At 41.1% G+C, this 25786-nt stretch overlaps 2 protein-coding genes across 2 annotated transcripts in view; one reads left to right on the top strand and one right to left on the bottom strand.

The window, feature by feature from the left end:
* BZW2 (basic leucine zipper and W2 domains 2) overlaps positions 1-8070 on the bottom strand; it is a 49558-nt gene extending 41488 nt beyond the window's left edge. The window contains exon 1 of the mRNA XM_065751798.1: positions 7986-8070. The gene's annotated coding sequence lies outside the window, so the exon portion shown is untranslated. The remainder of the gene's footprint in view (positions 1-7985) is intronic.
* A 317-nt stretch (positions 8071-8387) lies between these two features.
* ANKMY2 (ankyrin repeat and MYND domain containing 2) lies at positions 8388-25636 on the top strand. The gene is made up of 10 exons (XM_065753245.1): positions 8388-8504; positions 9914-9978; positions 13029-13167; positions 14955-15053; positions 16921-17081; positions 18148-18362; positions 19343-19478; positions 22207-22335; positions 22742-22883; positions 24100-25636. Exons 1-10 carry the CDS (start codon positions 8438-8440, stop codon positions 24327-24329), a joined length of 1383 nt encoding a protein of 460 aa, XP_065609317.1. The 5' UTR covers positions 8388-8437; the 3' UTR covers positions 24330-25636.
* The last annotated feature ends 150 nt before the right edge of the window (positions 25637-25786 follow it).

Consider the following 25786-nt stretch of genomic DNA (forward strand, 5'->3'; position numbering starts at 1 on the left):
TGTGTCCACACAGTTAAAGCAGAAGGACAGCAGTCAGCTCTGCTTGGAGCAAAACCCAAGGAAATCAATGCCATTAGTTGTAAGGACTAGCACCTACTTCACTGTTCATCATCTCAGCATGCAGTCAGCTGCACCAAAACTACACCCGCTTTCCTGACTGAGCAAGCAACTCTCAGATCCCAAGGACAGGATTCATTTGACCTAAGTCAAAAAATAACCAAGAACGGACATTTAAATGTGACCCTGCAACCCTTGGCACTTTCCAGCATCAATGGAGAAAAGTTTGTCTAAAATATTTTGCTTGGCAACTTTTGGTTAAGATCTTATCTGAGTCCTAACGACATGTATTTCTACAGGTATTCAGCAGACTTCGTTGTTTGTATTTCCTAAATGATTCACAGAACTCCCATTGTGTGCTGAGAAGTTTCACAACCACTTCACCACAAACACGCCCAGCGAACGGGCTCAGCACGAGGCCACAAGCACTCACCCACACTCAGCCTGCTTTCCTGCCCCAAGACTTGGGACAGGAGTTACTCATTTCTAAGCCCTGCAACACAATCAGCGGAACAGGTTTAATAATTTTTTGAATGGGCACAAACCACGCTATCCAGCCCTGTTTCCTCCAGCAGCAGCGTGCATCCGGCCTGCAGCTGTTTGATCTGTATCAATGTCAGCTCAGCACAATGGTACTTGACACAATTAATAGGGAAATCCATTTTATTCTTTCAAGCATCACCCTTCATGCAGTAGAAAGACCAACATCAGCAATCTACTTCTGCAGATGGCATAATTAATGTTCCATCAGGTGTATGTCTGTAGGCATACAGATGAAAAAGCACATGGAAGTGAATGTCAATAAATGCTACATTTGATTTGTACAACCACTTTCCTACAGGAATGCAAGTCACTAAGAATTCAGTAGGCTTCCTGATGAGACAACTAAAGGATTTGTTGTTTGAATCGCTAAAAGAGACAATGAAAGGCTTGGCTGGCTTCTCTGAGGGTTTCAGAAAGACAGACCAGTTAACCCAGGGCTCCTCAACATGGATTTCAGACATCTACAAAGGCTTTTGTGAATTACAGATAATGGCTACTGCATCCGTTGTACTACAAGGAAGGGGGGAGGGGAGGGGTAAGACAAAGGAGAATTTTCTAGCTTTAAAAAGTGAACTGATGCTAAAAATCCAGAAACATAGATTTGTTTAGTCATGGAGACAGTCTCCTCGTGCCACACCACCTCTGCACCCCTAAGACATAACAGATCAGAATGCAAACAATTTGATTGAAGAACTTGTCAGCAGCTCTTTAACACAAAACAGAGTGAAATGGGGAAAGGAGCCTTCCTTCACCCAGAAGGCAGAGGCAACTCAGAGGGCATTAAATGCCCAAGCTGATCCTCTGACCAAACTGATTGTATCTAGGTTGCCTAATGCAGAAAAAGCTGCAGACTGAGCAGCATCTCCTAATCTCCACTTCTTTTCTGAAGGACTGACTTCTCAACCATTTAAAGCACCAAATATAGCTTTTCTAACTTGAAGCGCAAACAAATGAGCAGCCTCTGCCTACCACTGCTCAATAACATGCTGCTAAGATTTCACATCCTGTGTCTTATCAGAAGAAAAATGATTCATGTATAATTTCAATGGGTTGAATGAATTTTACATCTTAAAATCATTTCTAGAGAAGTACAGAACTTTATTCACGGAAACAAAAGCTAAAATGAAGGGATTGTTTAAGCCTGCAAATTATAAACTGCTGAGCTACTTAGACTTCTTTTTCTCCATGAAAACATATCACAAAAAGAACAAAAATACCCAGAACCAAAGCACATTAAATAGCAGTTACTACAAGGAACTGCAACCCCAAAGCCATATTTAATTGTTTCATCTGGAGTAGCTGAAGGAGCTGCAGAAGGGTGTAGCTCACTGGGATTTAAGACATCAGAGGTTTCTTGCCTCTTCCCCCAAGTGACCTTTCCGCCCCAGACAGTGCTGAGCATTTTTCCTTACATGTCCTGTCTGTCCTCAATTCTAATGCACACCAGAGATAATCCATCCTTCTTACAGCTGGCTGAAAGCAATAATCTTGTCTGCTAGCTACTATGAGTCTGCAATAACTGCAAACAATCTCTGTATAAAACGTCTGCAACTGACATTAGGAATAACTCAACACAGAGCAAATGCTTATGCAAGACCCCAAAACATGCCTACGTATGAAATACTAGATAAACCTAAAATACTCTACATAACAACCTCAATGCAAACACTGCTCCTAAACCACATTTCTAACTTAAAAGCTCTATGAGGCATAGAAACAAATAGCTATTAAAAGTCACTGCTATTGCAGGAATCACTACTAAGACATTTCTTGGAAATATTTTCCTGCTTTCTAGGAATTTGGAAAACAAAGCATAACTTCGGGAAAAAAAAAGATCACGTATTTCATACAGAGGAAGCTTTTTGGCTACATTAAAACATGCTTGGAGATAAAAGCATTCCTGAAGACTGAGAGGGAACAGGACAACAGGAACAAAGCTGATACCTACCATACGTAGCAGCCCTTACCCAGATTCCAGCTTCCATGCTTGCACCTCACTCACCCCTTAACTGCTACCCTCAGCCCAGGAGGTGCACCAGGGATGCTCTGGCCTCATCCACCCCACAGCAAAACAGTGACCTGAGATTTTTCTGCCACCTACAAACAGAATTGTCCTCTCATTCTCACAGCATACAGCCACACATTACAGAAGAACAGAGTTGTTACACCAGTCAACGGTCAGTACTTCTCATTAGTGAATACCTTACCCTTGAAACTTGAGTATATCACTCTGCTCTCAGTTCCATGGCACACAGGAGACTCCAGATGTGTTATGCTGCCCTAAATACAAGCACCACACCACTGCACTTATCCTCTGGCCATTGGGCTCTTGCTCTACTTTGGAGCTTTGACCTCTGTAGCCTCCTACAAGATCTACATTTTGACTTAAGGATGGCCCAAGCGAGGTCAGAAGGGTTTTCAGGCATCACGCTACACAGTTTTCTTTAGGGAGAAGCAATAGATTTTTCCATTTGTCAGTTTTTCTCTGACACATCAGCATTACTGCTGAATGATCCTTGAGCATTTGAGATATCCTCAGAAGAGATAATTGCTATTTTAAATTAACAAGAAAGCACTGCAACAGCTGAGAGGAGAGCTCATAGTTAATCATAATGGATCACAGGGAAAAAGAAATACTATCAGTAATCAAATCCACAGCTTAATAGGTAATCAGGGCAGATCACAGGTAAAACTGACTGTAGATGACATCACCAGAATTTTTTTATTTCCAGGGTTGGGCTGTGAGACAGCCATAACAGCAGCTGATAACCAGATGTGCAACACAAACATAAGAATTCTTATATTTGAAAGGAAAGAACGATGCAATGGTATAATGCAATGGAAAGCACAGCAACAATAGCAGAGTAGCAAAATCCTAGGCTGCAGCAAGTGAGGATATGCTCAACGCAGCAGTCTTGGACACAGAAATAAAGGAAAGAATCTGCTTACCTTCAGAAGGCCTCAGGTAGGCAGGGATCTCCAACAAGATACCCTTTCTTCCACTGCCAACCCTGAAATGAGGCTGGGGAGGAGGTGGAGCCTGGATCCATACCTTCCAGTCACACAGATGCACTGCATGCACCTGAGCTCCCTGGGTTGGCCCTGCCTTCCCACCAGGAGCTCAATCGCTGCTTCAAGCCATGCCTGAGCATTTCCACCACAAATGAGAACAGAAAAACTGAGAAATGAAAAAGTCTCTCTTTAAACGTTCAGAACTTAGTAGAATGTACCTATTCAACACATGACTTCGCTCATCTATCCTAAACAGTCACCTCAGGCCTGCAAACAGGTGCAGCTCTTTGAAGATGACTATTACATAAGCAGAGTTTAAATGAGTTTAGCTAAAACTTCATTCGTAGATTAAACATATCTAATTAGATGTAACACAGCTGCCTCCATCATCATAATTCTTCATCATACAGTGTGTGAGAGAAAATAACCTGGGGTTTCCACCCCACATCTGGGTGCACATAAAGGTTCCAAGGCCTTTTTTTCCTGCAATGTTCATCTATATTGAATGTATTTCAAATTTAAGTAACCTTACTTTAAAGCTCTGGAATTTTGAATTTATTTTAGCAGCACCAATCTGAAAAGATATCACAAATCTATTCCTCCAGAAGCTGTGGTAATACATAATTACTTCACGAGACACCAGTTGCAAAGCTTAAGGGGGAAAGAATTTAGTTTTGCTGAGGTGCTTTGCTGGTTGTCTGATAGAAATAACCCTGCAGTCACTAAGCAGTTCAGTACTTCTCAGCAAAAAGCTCCTTGTACACCATTTGTTCTGTTGCACCTGTAATAAAATTAAAGACTCTACCTACCTGGAAAAAATAAATAAATGAATAAATAAATATGAAGCAAATTATTTAACGGTTGGCTTTCTCTTAATAAAAGAAAAGTCTGATAAACATATCTCTCTTTAATTTTTATTATCTGAGCAAACTATTCACATCATAGGAAGCTCCACACAAATATGTGTGTCAACTTTTTCCCAGTGCAGTGCCGGAGCAGTGGCACAGCTGCACAGAGAGGTGGTGGAGTCTCCTTCTCTGGAGACGTTCATCAGCCACATCAGGTCTAAGGGCAACCCACCAAAAGACTCGCCCAGTCAGGCTAATGTGCCCTGTCAAAAGGGACTATTCCAGTACACGAACCTTGAAGTTTCAACCTGATGCTTTTGCGTTGCTCTGTCCTGTATTTCCAGCTGGAGAACACTGCTCACCCAATAGTTTGGATCAGAAAGTTCATTAGCATGTTTCAGTTTCCTTCTGTCCCACATGCTTGCAAATCCTTCCCATCAGTTAGGGTACAAGACAAGTCGAAGCAAGCACAGGTCTCACCTTGCCAGGCTTTACATACAGCTAGAGTTAAGTGCTAGGATTTGTTCCTAAATATCACAGTGTACAGAAAGTCTAACTCTGTGCAAGGTTCCACAAGGAACTGGCAGCAAGCAGACATCTCTGCCCATGCCTCTGGGAACAGCCCAGCTACAGGAATGTCCTGCCCTTCAGAGATCTAGGTTTGTGTTTGAGCATACATCATGCACTCCAGCCATGGCTGCTTTCAGTTGTTCCTTTGAAGTATTTTCATAATCTACCTTTGGTACGAAATAAGTCTTAGCAGCACGGACAGATCAGACCATAGATTCAGCAGTTGTCATGAGTTGCAAATACAGAATAAATCTAAAATTAAAAGCATTTACAATCAAACAGAAATACTTAAGGAAGTCAGAGTTAAACAATGCTAATCGACTAGAAAGAAAAAAAAAAAAGTAACATCCAGAGATATAACAGAGGAAAAAACAGGATATTTCTAGCAACAAAGAAAGCCTTGAACTTGCATCAACTTGAATTGATCTATATGAATAATCCTGTTAGATACCGTTCTCTTTGGCAAGATATCATTATCAGGATTGGAGTCAGTAGGTCCAGAACTCAGCAGAGATCTGTCTCACAGGATCAGCCCTACATTAAGCAGATTCCCCGCAGCACAGGCTGTGCAGAAAGTGGAACCATTTTATAAAAGCAGCCATGAGAGCCACATGAAACAGCTATTACATAGGAATGACTACATGGACTTAATACTTCAAGTTGGCACAAAAACAGTGCTGTGGGATGATACAGGTCTTTCAAGCCGCCCATCAAGAGTAAACAGCAAATCATTTTTTTCCATAAACTCTCAAATAAGGAACAAGGGGAAAAAAAAAGCCATAAAGTGGCAGGTTTAAGAACATATAAAAGGAGATTTTTACTTTTTTTTTTCCTCCATGCAGCTGTGAAAGTTCTAACCACAAGATGCTGCAATTGCAGTTTATATATGTTCCAGAAAAGCCCCCCAACACCACTGCAGGCTATCAGGCACAATGGCAAGCACAAAGATATCACCCTGTGTCTCAAAGGTCCTTAGCTATGACCCAGCACGGATGGAAGCTAGGAAAATAAGCTGTGGGAATACTCATTTGACTCGTTCTTGTATTTTTCTCCAAGTAAAATGCTGTCGGCCAGAGCAAGTTTCTGATCATCTGGCACAGAGAGGATTGTCTGAGCCATTTTTCTGATCATCTGAGCCAGCAGGACAACCATCAGAATTCAAGCAAGCTAAAACACAAGTGACAGTCCCTTGACAAAATGGGAGAAAACAATTTGAAACCAGGTCACACTGAGAATAACATTTCCTTCTCCCTCTGTAACATTCAATGTGAAATTATTCTATTATTTACACAATACCCACAACCTATATATTATGTAAAAAACTGACTAAGTACCTAAAAGAAATACATTAAGCAGTAAAAAACAGAGTACAGAGCTTACATTTTCAGGTTGCACTTCCCTGCCCTGACATAGACTTCCTGTACTGCTGTACATCACTCATTTGATGTACCCACACTTCAAATAAATTGTGCATAAAATGGAGGCAAGTACACTTCATTTCCTCAGCAGGATATTGCAAGAATAGACAGAAGATTGTGAAATATCTGCTTACGAGTGGACTGGAGGCCACATAGAAATCTTTGATACGTAAGAGCAAGAAACATTTTTAATTATGCAGGTTGCTCTGAAAGTAACACCTCCTACCTATTTCCACGGAAACCACAAAAGATACAAAGAGCACAGTAATGGTATTTGATGGAGCAAATTCTGGAATAGGCTTCCCAGGGAGGTGGTTGAGTCACCGTCCCTGCATGTGTTTAAAATGTGTTTGGATGTGGTGCTCAGGGACATGATTTAGCGACAGTTGTTAGAGTTAAGATAGTATGATTAGGTTGTGGTTGGTCTCGATGATCTTTAAGGTCTTTTCCAACCTGAGTGTTCTATGATTGGTGGGGACGCTCAGCCTGTACTGCCATACCACCAACATTTATGAATGAAGTCACAGGCAAACGTAGCAAAACGGGAGGCATTACTTTCAGAGCAACCTTCATATGTCATTCCTCACACAGACACAGCACTCAGCCACAACCACCCAATGAGCTCCAGTGAGGAAAAGCTTTATTTGCTCATGCACCCCACGAACTAAGGCAATATGACCGCAGTGACACCACAACACCATATATCCCTATATTTCGGCACACGGGTCATTTTGGAGTAAGAAAGGAAGCCGGTATGATCTTTTTGTTTAGCAGTAGATTATCAGCACACAATAATATCACAAAATTTGTTCACAGCGGGTAAAATTCACACCCTTCAGCAGAGCAACAAAAGACTATTTAGACCCGAAATTCAGATGAGCCGGCGACAGGCATCAGCCTACACAGCACAGGAAGACCTTTCTGGACTGGAGTATTAAAAGCACTTCTGCGCTGAGAGCATTTCCTTCGGGGTATTTTTGGCCTCGCACAAGAAGCCAAAGGAACCCTAAAACCCGGAGCGTCAGTGTGAGCGCGCAGCCGCACTCACTCACACGTGCTGATCCAATTCCATCCGCTGACAGCGACTTCCCTCCACTCCCTTGTTTTTTACAACACAAGGAGCTCAGCCGCTTTGTTAAGATAAAGCCAGAAACAGCCGCGAAGATACGGCATGCTCAGAAAGCGCGCTGGGCTCTGGGTCGGGACGCAGCCGGGAGCACGGGGTCCGTGAGCCGAGCAGCGGGGCAGGGCCGCCCTGAGCCCCGCGGAGGAGCGCAGAGCCGGAGCCGAAACAAAGCGCGCCGCGCCTCGGGGCGTTCATCGCAGAAAGGCGCCAACAAAAGGCACAAAGCGTTCCCCGCACACGCCATTCACGCGAGCCCGCCTCCTCCCCGCCGCTCCCGCACGAGGCCGCGGGACGAGGCCACGAGGCCGCCCCGCACCGGGCACGGCCGCGCCCGCCCGTTCCCCGCACCCCGTCCCCCATGCAGCACAGCGGCCCGGCCGCGGGGCGAGGCGCTGCCCGCGGTCCCCGCACCTGTCGGGTGGGTGCGCGCTCCGGAGGACAGGCGCGGCGGCAGCAGTGGCGGCGGCACACAATGGAGGAGTGAAGGACGGACACATTGACACACGGCGCGGCGCGGCCGCCCCCTCCGCCCGGCAATGCCACTGACGGCTGCTCGCGGGGGGACGTGGGTCGGAGAGCAGCCAGGGAACCCGAGAGAAGGGGCGAAACGAAGGTGGGAACCGGCTGCTCCGCTTCTATAGAGGGAATGCAAAAGGGACGCAGCCTGCGCGCTCGGGCGCGCTGAGCCGAGATGAGTGCAGAGCGGGAAAGCGGGAGAGGATCCCCCGCACCGCAACGCGCGTAGTGCGGCCCGGGCGGGGCGGGGCGGGGCTGTCCTCCGCCGGGCTGGGGCCTGAGCTGCCGTCGGGCCGAGCTGAGCTCGCCTGCTCGGGCGGCACCGCCCCGAGGCCTGAGGCAGCGCCATGGCTCCGCCGCGGAAAGGCGAACTCAGCCCGGAGGAGAAGGATTTGTTGGCAGTGATCGCCACAGGTGAGCCCGGCCCCGGCCCTGGGCTCTGCGCGCTGCTGCGGGGCTCTGCGGTTGTTCCCCGTGGGGCCTGCGGGCCCGGCCCGGCTCTGCTGGGGAGCCTCGCGTCGCGGGTGTTGGCTGAGCCGTGTGTGTATGCTTGGCTGGTATGCGCTGAGAAAGCGTCTTGCCACACTGGTATACTGGGATTTAACAGAACTCGCGCCCGTCTTGAGCGTCCCGCAGCTCTTATTGCTTGTGTCGTTTTGTTCTGCGCTTCACGCACGAGTTGCTGTCTCCCCACGTTACCCTGCCCACGTGCTTGTTGCTGGGAGGGTTTTTCTCATGGTGGGTTTACTGGTCCCGCATAGATCATTTCACAGCCCTGCTCCAACGCTTGTACTCAGAACTGTATTCTGAAAATGGCCAGAGGCTGTTACTGTTGGTAAGCTGAAACCGCCTGTGTTACATGCACTTTTGCTTGTAGTTTTGAGCCAATTTGAACTGGTTTTGTTAACACGTGCCTCTGTGCCAAAGTTAGGACAGTGACAAACTTAGTGTGTTTCAGGATCTCCTTGATTAACTCACAGTCACCACCCTGAAGCCATAGTCTTGTAAACACTCTAACTTGCCATGTCTGAATCTGTGTTCATTAATTTCTGTTTGCTTGAATGCTTGAAGCAAAGAGAAGAGGCATTGAAGGCCTCTTCAGTAATGTCAGTGGGCTCTGGCTGAGGTTCTTACATCTGTGACCTAGCTGAAAAGGTGCTTGTAACAAATTGGTCATAACATATCGCGGTACGGTATGTTCTTTTTCCTTGCACGGATTTTTTCAGACTTCAGTCTACATGTGCATTTGTTTTTGCTAGATTTTGTTTCCTTTTTTGAAATGTCAGTGATTGAGCTACGTTGGTCCTCGTACTCACTTCCTACCTTTGTTCTGCATCACTGTAAGCAAATTTCATCCAACTTAACAGAGCTGTGAAGTGGAAAGTTGCAAATCTTGAATTTAAGCAATAAGGGAGATTAAATTTTAAAGCATATTTCTTTCAGATGTGTGATAATTTCTTTCTTTTAGATGTTGGAGCCTCCAGATATACAGAGCGTGTTAAAATAATGTCATTTTGTTTAGTTGTTCCGATGCAGTTTATGAAGAGACATGTCCGTCCTTGTTTGTAGATCAGTTACTTCAGAAGAACGAATGCTTACTCACAGTGCACACTTTCAGACTCTTCTAAATTGAGGCTCTTTGGCCTTTAACTTCTAGAACACAGTACTATTCCTTCCTATGCCTCTCCACGAGGTGTGATTGAGTTATTTGATGCTTAGTTACAAAGGTTTTTATTCTAATTGGGAATGAAACTGTTCTTTTTCCCCTAATTCTTGATGTCTTGTTTTCATCCCCTCTTCTCTCTGTCTCTTTTTAATTAAAGGGAACATTGAAGAGGCTGGAAGGCTGCTGGGCAGCAAGAACGTCCACGTCAATTGCTTGGATGAGGTATGTCACAACTGAGCAAGCATTGTACTGGATTTAGCGATTAAAAGACTAGGTCCAAAGGCCTGCCTAGTGTTAAATCACCTTGCTATGCAGGCTCTTGGAAGTCAGAATTCCTCTGAAGTTTCCAGCCTGCAGCTGTATCATGAACCGTTGAAGAGCTCAGAGCTTTTTTTAAAGGAAGTTTAATGTTACTTTGTGTAGTTTAATGTTACTTTGTGTAGCTCTGTATTTTCTCTCAAATTGCTACATGAGCTTTGGTGTCTATAAGGTAAGTTGAACGCTGCAGCAAGATCCACGGGGATGTGCCTAGCTTGTCACCCCCCACCAAACTGTGCAGCCCATCTGCCAATGTGACAGCAGGCGGTGTGAATAAAGAGTACTTGGCCTTGTTTAATTTTGCCCATCTCTCACGTGCAGAACCATACATTTTTGCAGAACCATAAACAGCGTGAGAGAAGAGCAGTTAGGTCAGAAGTGTAAAATGCTGTCGGAACTTAAGCTCATTGTCTCTTGCCTTCCCAGCAGTGTAACTGAAGAGCCATGCTGCTTGTAGGTCCCACAAAGACATCTGTTCTCCAGCTGACCGAGCCCGATTCCCTCAACTTCTCTTCACAAATGCTGCAGCCCCCAACCTGGGGGCTCCTACCACGTCTAGGTGGTACTCTGCTGCACTAGCTGCAGTTTGTTCCTGCCTTCATTGTAGTGGAGGGCCTGAAGCCACACAGGGTGGGGGTCTCCTGAGTGCTGAATACAGGGATGTGATCTCTTTGTTCCAATGATCACCACTATCATGTATTGCTTATGTTCCTGGGATACTGTTAGCATTTTTTGTGCTGCTGACAGATCCGTTTTCTGATCATTTGAAAATACAGCTTAGAAATTAAGTTGTAAATATTTATGTTTGAATTTCAAAAGCTTCTGACAAAGTAATCACGCTAAGCTTTACCGTAAACTTTAGGAACCCAAGATAAATATGTTTGTAAGTGCATTTTAATTCACGAACTTACAGAGCATTTACTTCTGTGCAGCCGCTGAACTAGTGCACCCATGATGCATTATTAGCACAACTTGTAGGATTACTGCTGAGAGGATATTGGTTTATTAATAGGCACCATAGCTGAGTTACGCCTTGGGATATTGTTAAAGAAGAAACAGTTTGTGCCTTGGGTATATTTAAACAATTCATGCCATGGACTTCTTGCAGTCTCTCCTTCCTCCCTGTCTCCCCAGCAGTGATATATGTAATGATGCGTGTTCAGATTTATTTAGGATTTTTAATCCAGCAGTCGTCTCATGTCAGCCTTAATTCTTTTTTCTGTTACAAATTATTTTTATAACCTCTAATGTGTTATTCTAGTATTTGTACATAAGTAGTGTATGAAATGCCAATTAAATGTTAGCTTCCTCTGTTATCTGAGGTCAACACAACTGGAGGCTGCTCTGAATGCATCAGGTCTTATTTTCTTAGTTCGCTGCCTTAGCTGTTATTCTGAAATTCACCTTATTACTGTATTACTTCTGTTGTTTTTTATTCACTTTCATTAATTTAAAAAGTGAGAAATTGGAGCCTTGACAATCACATGCATAGATACTCAAAGGATGGCATAATTCACTTGGGAACTAAGAATTTGTTAACTTCCTTAAAGTTCCTTTTTCACATGTGAGAGTCCACAGGATGAATGTAGTTTTAGTACAGTTTTCTGTCTGCGTTTACAACAAACATGCAAACACAGTCTATTAATTTCATGTATATAACTTGTTTGTTGATTAAAAAATAATAATAATACATAAGACAGTGTTCTGTTCACTTCTGGTTTGGATGTTTCTAGTCTTACATTCCAACTGCTTATGTCTACTTTCTTTTAGATCTGAGATTGCTGACAATCAACGTTCTTTTGTCTGTGTATCTTTAGGCAAGGACCAAGTCACATTTCAGTGCTTCAGTCAGATGTCAGTACCTTCAGTATGCTGGCTTTTAAAGTATCCTACCTGAAGTTATGTTTCCTCCAGCAATTGAGCTTTATTCATAGCTCTTTTCCTACCCCTTTCTGGAGGGGTTTGACTTGAAAAGGCTTCATGCTTTTTTCCATGTTCAAAATAGTTTTAAGGTTGTTCATAATGGTAATGCAGAGTGTGTCAATGTCATTGGCAGCATCACTTTTTTTGCCTGGTTTGGTAATACTGTTGTTCATTCTGTAATCTAGTGCATGTCTTTTAGAAACAGTCCACATCTGAATGTCATGCGATTGTCTCAAGAACTGCAGAAGATTCTCCTGCCCTTTGGGAGCGAGAAAGCCTGTATTAACCCATCAGCACCATTTGGAAAGTTTGCCCTAGGGCTTGCCCAGCTTTGCCTTGGGAACTACACTAGTGTGGTTCTGGTAACTCATAACCTAATCCTTTCTGCACTGGTGTGGTTTATCAAACATCGAGAACTGAGACTATGTGGTGGTTAAGGTCTAGTTAGAGCTAGGCAGAGCTTTAAGAAGGCATTTAGGACTCTGGCAGATGTAGGACCACAAACACAATACCAACAGGACAGATAAGAGGAAGAGGGGGCAGTACAATTAACACTAAACTAAACTAGGTAGATTTTAGAAACTGCAAATCTTCTTAATGACAAAAACAGCAAGACCCTGTTCCTAATTTTACTTATCATTTAATGCAAGGGAAAAGGTAGCAGCTTAGGAGTGTAGCAGCTTTTCTAAAACAAGCTCCTCCTGCTATGACGAACACTAATTGACTTAATACTTATGTCTTAAAAAGAAGACTGATGTTTAATTTGTGGAAAATGCTTTTCATTTTTTTAAGACTTGTCTGTTTTCACATATATAATGGTATCATCAGAAAACACTGGCACTATGGAACATGGAAATACTACTGCATATTAGTAGCCACATTTCTTCATCAGGATTTTGTGCCCTTTTTTGTTCTAACTACCTAATATTACACACTCTTGGGCAGGTACATTCTGTGTGAAAATTATCAGTGGCGTGAGAGGCAAGACATCCAACTAATTCTTTTTGTGTGCTTCTTCCTTCCTGTCTCAGCATGGCATGACTCCTCTAATGCATGCGGCATACAAAGGGAAAGTAGACATGTGCAGGTTGCTCTTACGACACGGAGCTGATGTTAACTGCAATGAGCATGAACACGGATATACTGCCTTGATGTTCGCTGGCCTCTCAGGTAACTTATTGAATTTATCTCACTGAGCTTTGTGACATCCATGCATACTGTTTGACTTAAGTTTATAAGTTAAAGTGTTGGCACTTTGGTGTGATTTGGGTTTGCTCTTACTTACATGGCTCGTGTCACTATGTTGAAAATCACTGGGACAGAGGAATAGTGGGGTTGCAGTTCAGGCTTGGAATGTGTTTTTCATCCAGAATTTTTCTTTGTTCAGGTTTTTGAGGCCTGTAGTATATCTGTACTTAGTTCTGTTCATCTAAATTCACTCTAGTGACCATTTTTGTGCACAGTGAAATACACTGTTTAATCATATTCTGTTATACTGGAAAGGATGCTGCACCATACTGCCTTCTCTAGGACATTGCATCAGTAGCTTTTAGTAATACATCAATCCTTGTCCAATCAATCCAGTATTTTTCAAACATTGCCTCTCTCCTACATTATTTTTGCAGCTGTGTTGTGAGATTATGAATATTGATTTAGTATGTTTTAATAACATGTTTTCTTATGTTATGTTTTCTTTCTCCTATTTTTTCTTCATGAGAGTGCTTATAGCTATATATATCTCCTGGTTCAGGTGGAGCTTTGCAGTGTTCCTGATGCAAAGAACAGTAATTTTCTTGAGAGAAGACATTACATAAAAACATTGTTCCTTTCTCTGGAAAGGTTAGAATTGGAAATGCTGGATTACTTTAAGTATCTTCTCTATTAGGCTGCTTACTTCCCTACAGCCTCCTTTTTGGGAAGACGTAACATTTGTTACCAGGTGGAGTTTAAACTCTGCTTTCTTTCATTGTAAATACAAATTAGAAAAGGGGGAAAAAAGCGCTCTGATATCTTAACTGGCTCACGAGGCTGCTCAAGCTTAGGTGGAAGGATTTAGGAGATGTCAGCGTTTTGTGGTGTTGTGCAATATCTGAAGTGCAGCAGATAGATGGGAACAAACTGTCAGAGGCTGTTGAATTCCCACAGCTTTATGGAAATTGTTGAATTTCTTCCCATTTTCTCATGGCTGTGATCTTAATCTGCCTTCCTGGGTTTTAATGCTTCTAAATGTTGACTTTAAGGTCTGTTTTCTGTGAGTGCAAAAGGTGCATGAGCACTCCTGAGGCAAAGCCTTTGCTTAAAAATCAGAAATATTAACTCCTGTCCACCAGCCCCTTCTTTTTTTATATGCACTTTCCAGTTGGCATGTGCAGAGCAACTGTTAAAAGTAAAAATACCTTTGAAAACAGAGCCAGCGCAAGTGGTGACAAGTGTCCTTAATAATTGGTGCCCTCTGAGGGCACCAATTATGTCGTATAATCTCCCCATTAAATTGTAGCTTCATTTTATTTGGTGTTTAGCCCAGTCTGAACACTCAGTCCCTGCTGAGGAGAAAGGGACAATCTGTTCTCCACGCTCCTGCTACATAACAGTACTGAGTTTTTTATTCTTAGAATAGCAAACATTTAGCTGAACTGTCAAATGAGATTAGTAGAATTTGCTTCCTTACTGCTATCCAGGGGGACCAATTGCCAGTGTAATGGTATGCATGTGACTCCCGTAAGCTCTGCTGGGAGCTGAGTGTGCATTACAGAGGGCAGAGTTCCACCCTGTGCGAATTTAGTTTTCACTTTGATGTAACCTTCTGGGACCGTAAAGGAAACAGCAATGTGTATTTCTCTTAGTTAATTCTTAATGTTCTCACCATCTTAATCAAATGTCTGCTCTCTGTTCTTCCACGAAGAAGTACAGGTTCTGGTTTGTCCTGTTTAATTCTGTGTATCTTCCTCTAAATTTAGGAAACAAAGAAATCACTTGGATGATGTTAGAGGCTGGAGCTGAGACTGATGTTGTCAATTCTGTGGGAAGGACAGCAGCTCAGATGGCTGCTTTTGTGGGTAAGCTCAAAGCATAGTGTCTTTTCCTAAATCCTTGAAGTAAATTGTCAGATTTTGGTGTTTTTTATTGGAGAAACATTTTAATGAGCCGTTCTGACCTAACACCGGTGTTCATCATTATTGTTTTGTTCACATCTCTTCCTGTATACAGAATCAGTTTGTGCTTTATAAATACCAATCTGATGGTATCTGTAAGAACAAATGCTGCTGTTCTCTGAGTGTGCGAGTTCGTGCAATGCCATCACTTGTCAAACAGCAAGAGGAAACTGGTCACGTTTGTGCTTAGTCACCTCCTGCTCTTCTCCCTCTGCGTGTGTGAGGAAGACATTGCAGGACCTGTTCTGAGATTGACAATAAGTATTGACCTAAACTTGGTTAGAATAAAGAAAGCTTTGTCACTACAGTGGGCAAAGCATGCAGCCAGGCTTCCTTCTGTCGCTGTGGCTCTTTTTTCTCTTCTTTTTTATTATAAACTCTTTGTTACTTTTTTACCAACCTCAACACAGTGCTGGGATTAACATTCCCAAACACAGGCCAAATAGAGTGCTTCTTAGCTATTTCCAGCAAAGCTGTGTGATAAAATATAACCAGAAAAAGCAATGACTTTGTCATAAATCAGCTATTGCTTTCCAGATGACCTCCCCAACAACTATAAATGAGCTTCTATTTTCATTGGAATCCAACCTTTGCATATTCTTTAAATGTCTGAGAACTCTCTTGAAAAGTCTATTAGGTGTTCTGGAGGAAGCTTACCTTGCCATTTAGATTTACTTCCTGTAACAGTGAGCTAGTCTAGTTTCAATTTTGATCATATCTGCTTTTATTCTTTTCAGGAGAAAAAGATTGCTAGTGCTCACTTGGGTTTCAAGCAGCAAATCCTCAACTATGTACTTAATATGTTGAAGAAGTCCACTTGTATTAATTCAAGTTTGGAGAGTGGATAGTGTTTTTGATCATTGTGTCACCACTAAAATATTTCCAGACGTACTGAGATAGGCTGAGCATTGGAATCCAATCTCTTTTCTTCTCTGCCCAGTCAACTTCAATTCATATGTCTTTGTGTGGGAAGTGAGGATACTTCCCACAACATTTGTTTGACACTGTGCTCTGTTACCTTGGAACAATCTCTTCTAAAACACTGAAGTGTTTTACATGCTGGAATTTGGTTGGCTGTGTCTTCTGCTGCTGATAAAGGGAGTTAATGCCAAGATAAATCAGTCAATTTAAAGAATGTGGCTCTGAAGTAGAGAAACTAAATGCCATTTTCCTTTCAGCCCAGTAATCCATCATTTTGTCAGAGGTAGAAAACAGGAAGAGGATGTAACTTTTCTCATCCTATTTCATCGTGGTCCTTTTTTTTTCTTTTTTCTTGGGATATTTTCCACATGTTCTGTTCTTCAGGTTGATACACAGCTCTCTGTCTGAAATGTATAAGAAGTCACAATGCAACTTTTTCAGACTACAAAGTGGAGGGAACTCTTGAGAAATGTGAACACCTATGAGATGCTATTGCTATTGTTGTACCTCAGAGTCAAAGGGCAGATTTTGTTTATGGCTTGATGCTGAATAGCATAAATGACTTTAAGAAACTCTTATTTGAATTTTGGCTTAACAGGAAGAAAGGATGCATGAAGGAGGTGGAATGCTTAAAATGAAATTTCATGACGTCATTGTTTTCTGGAAGCCAATAAGTCACAGGCTTTACAGAAGAAAAACCAAGAGTTGCTTATTACCAGTGCAAATCATAAAAGCTTAGCTTCTTGGTGTGTAAAGCACACCTGTGTTGCTTATATTAGGTTGGGTTTCAGGTCTTTTTTTTTTTCCTGTTATAGTTACATGATTTTTTTTTTCCCTTGTGTGCTTTTAGGTCAGCATGACTGTGTGACCATCATCAACAACTTCTTTCCGCGTGAAAGGCTGGACTACTACACCAAACCACAGGGCTTAGATAAAGAACCAAAACTGCCAATAAAGTTAGCTGGGCCCCTCCATAAAATTATCACTACTACAAATATGCATCCTGTTAAGGTAGAGTGATACGTAAATTGGGTGTGTTTGTTGGCATGGGAACTGGTTTTATTTTTGTGTCAAAAGGCACTCAGTTCTTCGGTGAGTCCAATTACAGTGAAAAACATTATAAGATGACAAAGGATCAGGCCTAATGAGTAGACATGATTCACAAACGAAGCCATTTCAAGTGTTCATAGAAGTCAGAATCTTGAAATAATAATGGAGTGATTGTTGTTAACATAGAAAAACACAGATTGTTTTATTTTCTGGATTTACTTTTCTCCTATCTTTACTTGGAGTGGAAACATAAGACAATTCTCTGTCTTGACAAATTGTCAGTGTTCTCTCCATGCTTGTCCCAGCATGCATCTTCCTACCTTACTCACTGCTTCACCATAGTAACGGCTGCTGCTGTTTCTGACAGTATGTGTGAGGGATGTTGGCTTTTACTTCCCAGTATATTTCCTGCAAATAAGTTTTTGGGGTTTTTTTTAGGGTTTTTCCTCTTGTGTAGTTCATAGAAATTAATACATCTAATTTCAAAGACAAGTTCCTTGGGCTTGCCATCCAAAGTCAGGAATTTGTGTTTGCCAACCAACTATCTGCAGCATATACAAATGGGCAGCTACTTTAGTGAGTAGAGCATGCAGTCTCTTGAAAGTGGTTCACTCAATGCTTTATTTGTCAACCTAAATTATTCCATGTATATGTGAGGTCGCTGTGTTCTTTGAAGCCACTTAAATCATGCAGGTCCAGTTTATTGTAGGTCTTCAAAAAGGAAATAGATTTTAGGATGGCATATAGTAGTTTCTGCAAATGTTTCTTTTAAAATGGTTTTAATTCTTCAGGTAGCTCTTTTTCTTTCTATCTGTATTTTAATAGCAATCTGAATTTTGGGCACTTCATGTACAGGAACTGCAAAATAGTAATACACTGAAAAAAGAAGGGGAAGGCAGCATAAGATGACAACTGAGGAACAATAAAAACTCCACTGAAATTTAGCTACAAAGATTTACCTAACCTTTGATAGTAATAAGTTTAAAAAATACTATCTCTGAATTGGATCGCATTTCTTTTCTCATAGATTGTGTTGCTGGTAAAAGAGAACCCTCTATTGGCCGAAGTAGAAGCACTGCAGAAATGTTACAGGGTTCTGGATCTCATTTGTGAGAAATGCATGAAGCAGAAAGATATGAATGAAGTACTTGCTATGAAAATGCACTACATCAGCTGCATCTTTCAGAAATGTGTTACGTTCTTAAAAGAGCGAGAGGACAAACTAGATGGATTTATCAAAAGGTACCGCGTTTCTGCAGGAAGTCTGGAGGTGTGTGTATGAATTAGCTTTACAGACAGCAGAAAAAGGCAGTTGGATTGTTTCCAGTAAAGGCTCTGCCACATACATTTTGAAACAATCCCAGTGGCAGTCACTTCAGGGTTGCACTGGCTGTCTTCTTTCCAGTGGTTTTGTCTTTGCCTGGGGTACGAAGGAAACAACCCTTGGGTTTCAGCTCAGTGCTTTAAGTGGTTAAAATTAGTCAGTCCCAAAAACGCAGTGAAGTAGCAGCAAATTCCATGGGTGGAGATAAAGGGGGAGTGACAGACCTGAAAAAAAGTATTTCTCAGTGTGGATTTTCCAGTACAGATCACCTGGGAACGCTTCTTTTGCATTTTGCAAAAAACCTTGAGATTTCTCTTCAAAAACACTTCAGCAAGTGAGAGCTGCAAATCCCACTGGCTTTAGGTGAGACTTGGGCTCTTAAATCATGTAGACAGGACCTCAGAACAGAGTCAGAGTTAACAAACAAGCTCTCTGATCTTCAAGTGGCCTGACCTTTAGAAAGGTCACATCAGGGCTGCGTGGGTCTTTCTTATTTTCAGGTGGTACTGAAAATAAATCAGAAAGTCAGTTTTCAGATACTGAAATCAAGTTGTTCATCAGTGGTACATATAAAAATCAGGAGCCAACCAAATAAATATAGAAGCATCAGGACTGTAGCATGTTATTAAATGTAAATAAAGCAGAATTATTATTTTAAAGTATTGCTGTCTATTCTTCACCATTTATTTTTCAGTGTTCATTTTTAAATGCAACAAAGCACTTGTCCACCTGTAGCTGGTTCTTTCTCACTGGGTAATTGAAGCTGTAAGCATACTTTCAGTTACATATGGGATAGGACAGATTGAGGAGGGCAGAGTAGTGGATGCTTTGTGTTTGCCCTTGTCCTTTAACTGCTTCTATGTGATTTCTGATTCTGCTTTGGTTTTAAAACGTTTAGTCTCTTGAAAGGAAGAGATAAAGATGGATTCCCTGTACATCAAGAGAAGCTAATTCGAGAAAGTATCCGGAAATTTCCTTACTGCGAAGCTACGTTGCTCCAGCAGCTTGTGAGGAGTATTGCTCCTGTTGAACTAGTAAGCTTTTTCTATCAAGATACTACTTTCTAATAACTTGCATAATAAATTCAGTTTATAATAAGCTTTCTTACTTCTTCTCAGATTCTTTAATGTCTTATATTAAGCAAAGGTGCTTAAGATGCCCCGGAGCTTACTGATATGCAGGAAAATTCTCTAAACTATTTCAACTGAGTTGAAACAGTTTCTTCCCGTGCTGATACTGAATGCTTAAATGAGCTGTTAGAGGAAATGGAAGCTATCTGTTTCTGTGTCAGAACTTTCTTTTCCTATTCTGGAATGTCCATTCAATTTTTCTTTTCCAATGTGGTTTTACTTCCTCCTCCTGCTCCCAGGTCTAAATTGAATTCAAGATGGAGTCATTTCCTAGTTTAATACATTAATTATTTCAAGTGTATATGGTAATATAAAATAGTTGAAGACCATTCTGTGAAACTCCCTTTATCACAGGGAGAGACAGGATAATGCCATCTATGTGCAAAGTGAATCTGAATTAGGAGATCATAATTACAAATAAAATAGCTAACTTCAGCTTTCCATCTTCGCTAATTCATCCTTCAATATAGTTTTCATTTGTGTAATGTTATTATAAACTAGTTTTTATTCTATTTTTTTTTAAACATACATTCTCTGTGGTCCCTGAGAGCAAGATGTTACGTGTCTTAACACTTGGAAAAAGGCAGAGTTTTGTCCCATACTTGGATTATTCTGAGTTAAAAATAGCCTCCACCTTACATGGCTCCAGTGACTGAAACTGTCCTGAGGCTTAATGCAATCCCTACTATTTGCCTAAGCCAGAAAAATAAACACAGTGTGAAAACACAGACCTTCATGATGCATTAAGAGTTGCTTTAGAGTAAACATTTTCCTTCCTGTTTCTTCTTAGGATAGCTTGCATTCTTTTTTGGCTTCTTCCTTTAGTTACACTATATTTCTGTCCATGAGATGCAGTAAAAATTTAATTTCTTGGAAGCCCTTGACCTTCAGCATGTACTATGACTTGCATTCAGTCTGGGCATCTCAGCATTGCTGCAGACACTGCAGCCCTGCATGTTTCTGCTGGTCTAACTGTTGAAGGATTTATTTAGAGCCGAGGCAGCCTGACATTTTCTTCCATTGTTGTTTACATCAAAATAATTCTTAGTTTATGGTTACCAAGAAAATATACTAAATCTGCTTGTGTTGTATGAGAAAGACACTTAAATAGTATCTAAATAATAATATGCAGATAATTGTCTTGAAAATTCCAAGTTCAGACCATTTGGTGTGCACTGTGAGGGCACTGAGTACAGCAGTGTATCAGTGCTAAATAAAAAGCCTTCTAAAAAAAATGTAACTGTGTGCCAGCTCAGAGAGTGATTTGCAGAAACCTGCTGCTTAGGACCTGCAAGTGGGAGACTTTGAAAAGACCACTGAGTTCTTGAATGGAACTGAGTATTCATGAATAGTATTAATTATAGTATTAATAACAGTTCGTTAATTCACTCAGCAGACACATTATAGTGACATTCAGACACGACAACAAAGGCTATGGGATATTCCCACAGCAGAATGGCACAAAGGACAGTCAGCACAAAAGTGAAGGAGCTGAAATGGTACCAGAATAGATGTACTGGGAGCATGTTTCAGATGTGATGGGAGAGGAAAATGGGGGAAGCAAAGCTACCAGTAACATATTTGTGGAGCTCAGAGGGTGCAAAGATCCTATAAAGCTTCTGAACTTTGTCTCCATGTTTTAATGTGACTAAATGCTTAATTTGGAGATTCAGACATAACACAATTAATCTTCAGGACTCAACAGAGAGCATTAAAAGCATAACCTGCTCTCTTCACTGAATGCTAAAGGACTCCATTGTCTGAATGCAGTGACATCAGTGCGGAATATTTACACTTTAAATTATCCAGTTTGTCTGTCCAGGAAAATAACAGTTTGAACATACAGGCTTAGACAGGCACTTTGTACTGTAGTATATTTATAGCATTTTCTAACATCCAGTCTGAATTTCCCCTGGTGCAACTAGAAGCCATTCCCTCTCGTCCTATCACTAGTTATATGAGAGAATAGGCTGACCCCAGCTCCCTACTACCTCCCTTCAGGCAGTTATAGAGAGCAGTAAGGTCTGCCCTGGGTCTCCTCTTCTCCAGACTGAACAATCCCAGCTCCCTCAGCTGTTCCTCATAGGGCCTGAGCTCCAGACTCCTCACCAGCTTTGTTGCCCTTCTCTGGATGTGGATTTTGGGACTAGTCCCACAGTATGCTGTTATTAAGAATTCCTATTATCTCTGCCTTCAGATTTTAGTTTCATTGTTGTATGCTTGTGGTTTTGATTCACAACGAAGCTACAGAAAGAGGGAGCACCGATTCTTCAAAACCTAAGCACGTGTTCAACAGCTGAGAGCTAGTCAGCTTCAAATGGGACTCATTTATATAGGAAAAAAAAAGAAAATATTGATCTTTCTACAGGAGCTAAGGATTAAGTTAACGTTATATACAAAATGTATATAAATGCATACACGCAGTTGTAGTTTTGTTTTGTGCTCCTACAGCATTTTGAGTGAGCCCACAGCTGCTACTTGGACGCTTGAATTGCTTTTTGCTGGTTCTTTTTTTCTCTTTTTGTCCCTCGTTGTGATAGTGCTGCTTTTTTTTATCCTCAAAGATACTGTAGAACTGTGTTATTTCCCCTGTTTTACAAAATTATTCTTACTGCCTTTTCTTGTCTTTCAGGGTTCTGACCCCACGGCTTTTTCTGTACTTACACAAGCTATCACTGGCCAAGTGGGATTTGTGGATGCTGAATTCTGTACCACGTGTGGGGAAAAGGGAGCAGACAAAAGATGTTCCGTGTGTAAGATGGTAAGGAGCCATAAATTGCGATGGTGGATCAAAAAGAACTAGTGGCACTGAGGTGATGAGGACTTTGAATGTTTGACTACTCACTGTGTAGATGTATGAGGAATTCCATATATGCCTACTCTGAAAATGTGCATCACCTCCTTGGAGGAAAGATGGCTGCAGTTCACAGGTGGTGGGAGTTCTTGTGTTTCCAGGTGTCTGTGCTTAAGGATGAAGAAAGAATAACATTTCTGTTTGTTCAAAGTTAAGCAAAGTAAATTATTCATCTAGAGTTTGACCTGACAGATTGCTTAAAAATATTGTTAAGTGATATACATAGAGATTTAACTTGGTGCACTAAAAATGTAAGAGTATTGTGTATTTTTGTAATAAATCATGATGAATTGATGGCTCTGGTAATTTTCAGGTGATGTACTGTGACCAGAACTGCCAGAAAATGCATTGGTTTACTCACAAAAAAGTCTGCAAGACCTTGAAGGAAATTCACGAGAAACAAGAGCTAGAAGCTGCCAAAGAAAAAAGGAAACAAGAAAAAAAGCAGAAGAAAGGTTAGGATTTATAGTTTGTTTGGTGAAAGTAATGGGGCATGAATTGTGTAAAAAAAACAAACCAGTAAGAAACCTTACAATCTGTAACAGTTAAAAGAAATATTCTTGTTGTGACATAACTTATTTCTCAGAATTCTACACTTGCAGTTTGAAGATGCTTTCTAATATCTATCTACATTTTAGCACTGGTTGCACAGGTTTCCACAACTGAAGCATTCTGAACTATACTGCACTGTTTCAAAGTCCAAATTGATAATTGAAGCAATGTAGAAGCTCCGTGCTACTCAGTTTTCTGTTGGAGGCATTCGGGCAAGTTGGATGATGAGACAGCAGATTGCTCCTTCAAATTGTGAAAGGTTAATGGGAACATTAATTCTCCTTTAATACTTTCTTCACAATCATAGTATAGAGTTAACTCTTCTGGGTATTTTAAAGGCTGAGTGTTAAAGAAGTCTGTGCTGAGGAGTTTGTTAGGTCTGTAGCCCAGCAGGGCCGTGGTAGGTTTTGGCAGTGCTGTGGCTGGTTGTGATGCCACTTGGAGCTGGTTAGCAGTCATAACAGAGAATGAGAAACCAAAATTCATTACTTCTGAAGATATCCCTGCAGAATTGCTGGAACCCAACCCCTCCTTAGCAGAATTGGAGCAAAAAATCATTTAACACTTTCTTTTTTTGTCTTAAAAAAGTTCCATGACAAAGAAAGTTGTAATTGCAGATACTTCTCCACACAGTCAAGTTATAAAATTCGGGATGACTCATTTCAACTAGAGTTTGTTGTGGTCAACTGTTAATTAGCAGAGAATTTCTTCAGTCTGTTACATGCTTAAGTGCTTCTTACATAATCACATAAATACCTCCTTTTTTTTTCTTACAGGACACCTGTATTGTACATTTATTCAGCCTGCAGCCATTCTTTAAAAGCTAACTGTCGTGTCAGTAAAGCATGTTTGAATAGAAAGCTGAAATAGAGTCCTTCTCTGTGTATTAAAAGGGACTGTGGCAAAATTGTGGAGATATTAACGAGAGCTTTGTGTAACTTACAGAAAGTCAAGCAGAACTCTTATGTCTTAAGTCTTTTTTGGTGAAGCTTGCTTAAGCAAATCACTTCCGTACCTGATGCAGAGTTTCTTAGTGCTTATAATTCTTGCAGAGGAAAAAATGGTTTACTTGCAGCTGAGTTCTATATTTACTGGTGATGAGTTTTCTCTTTCTTCTAGATGAAGCACAACTAGGAGAGGCTGTTTCTACAAGTGAAGAACAGTCGGCTCCTGGCCCAGATGCTACCAAAGAAGCAGATCCAAATCTGTGGCTCCAGACTGACCGGACAGAAGAAGCTGAACTTACCAAAGAGTCAGAGGCACGAGCCCCACCCCCTGACAGCCCACTGGAAAGTGAGACTGGCTTAGCTGACATTGCTCTTCAAAAAATTCAGGATTCTGAGGAATAGGACAGGTGGGAAGGGATTAAGTGTCCTGGAAAATTCCCTCTACCCCAAGGGTCATAAAGAAGTTTTTTATGCTGACCATGTCTGAGTTCTTACAGCATGGCTTATGCAAGGCTCCCTGTAAATGACAGCATAGCTTCGTTCATCTTGAGATGAAATACTGTCTAGTTTGTCTTCAGGTTCTGTTGTAGACTGTAAAAATAGATATTTATTATCTGATGAAAACTAGAGTGACGTAGATCCAGCTGTATGTATACTCAATTGTAAGCACAGTAAATCTATGAGCATCTTGTCAGCCACTTACATTTGGGATTAATTATGTTTTCAGAACCTGAAAACTATTTTAAGTATAATTTAAGACTTTTTCTTCTGTAAGTACAGAGAACTGCAGTTAAAGGATTAGGAAGCCAATACCATGAAGCTTTATTTGAAAGAATTCAGTAGCAGTTAAGCTTCTGAAGATACTGATCTGAATTCTCAAATTTTCATGACGTTACTGTAAATATTTTGACTAGTGAGTGCACAACAATAGTGTCTGTTTGGTGGCAATTCTGTTGTGTGATACAGCTATTTCATGAGTCTCAGACTGGCTGTGAAATGCTTGTGTTTCGAGAGATTCATTTCATTATTTATTTGCTCAAATATATTCCAAGTTTATCAAATGAAGGGAAAACCAGAAGGAATTTTAACTATTTAGATGTTACAAGTAATGGCTTCTAAATCTCTGATTTCAGATAAAAGATACCTTAGAGCACACTGGGATGTATATGAATGATTTCATAAACATATGAGATATTTAATATTTTACGTGCTGAACCTGGTCACAATTAAATGGGACCATTTATAAGCTACACTTGATAAATTGTATCAGTGTCATTCACTGATACAGTTGATGTTTCACTTAGGCTTTCAACTGAATTCTCTATCTTGAAAACCGGCATCCCTCAGCTGTTCTCTTTTCACTCAGTCTTACTACTGTTTCTTAGGAAAGAAGGGAATGTCATGACCTAAAATACTATTTGCTGCATAAAGATGGTAGAATCTGATACTCTCCAGTTGTTGGATGAGTGAAGTGTTTGGAATGCAGCAGTATCCTTCAACATAGAGGAATAAAGACCGCCGTCCATGTAGAGGAAAAATGCTATTAATTTTTTACTATTTAATATATTGAACATTTTTGTTTATTAATCTTAAAATTTTAAGAGGATGCGTAAATGCAGGGAATGTACCTTTTGTATGATTCAAGAGTGTTTTAATTTCAAGGATTAGAAGAGTAAAATGTGAATAATAAAGGGAAGGTTTTCAAAAGATGAGAGCTCTGTTCACTGTGTCTTTAACACATGCCTAAAGGGCACCTTTAACCCCTAAAGGGCACACTGTGACATTCTCACTTGAGATCCATGGGCTTCCTGTAGCTCAAGCATACAAGTAGAGGGCAGAAAGCGAGAGATGTGTGTCTG

The sequence above is a fragment of the Cyrtonyx montezumae genome, unplaced genomic scaffold (assembly GCF_038088225.1).
Source record: "Cyrtonyx montezumae isolate F1298 unplaced genomic scaffold, pur_monq_1.0 scaffold_8, whole genome shotgun sequence".
NCBI lineage: Eukaryota > Metazoa > Chordata > Aves > Galliformes > Odontophoridae > Cyrtonyx > Cyrtonyx montezumae.

Coding starts and splice junctions, on each gene's coding strand:
- ANKMY2 (XM_065753245.1), top strand. CDS start 8,438: ATGGCTCCGCCGCGGAAAGGCGAACTCAGCCCGGAGGAGAAGGATTTG. Junction 15,054..16,920: donor TCAGATGGCTGCTTTTGTGG/GTAAGCTCAAAG, acceptor GTGTGCTTTTAG/GTCAGCATGACTGTGTGACC. Junction 17,082..18,147: donor CAAATATGCATCCTGTTAAG/GTAGAGTGATAC, acceptor CTTTTCTCATAG/ATTGTGTTGCTGGTAAAAGA.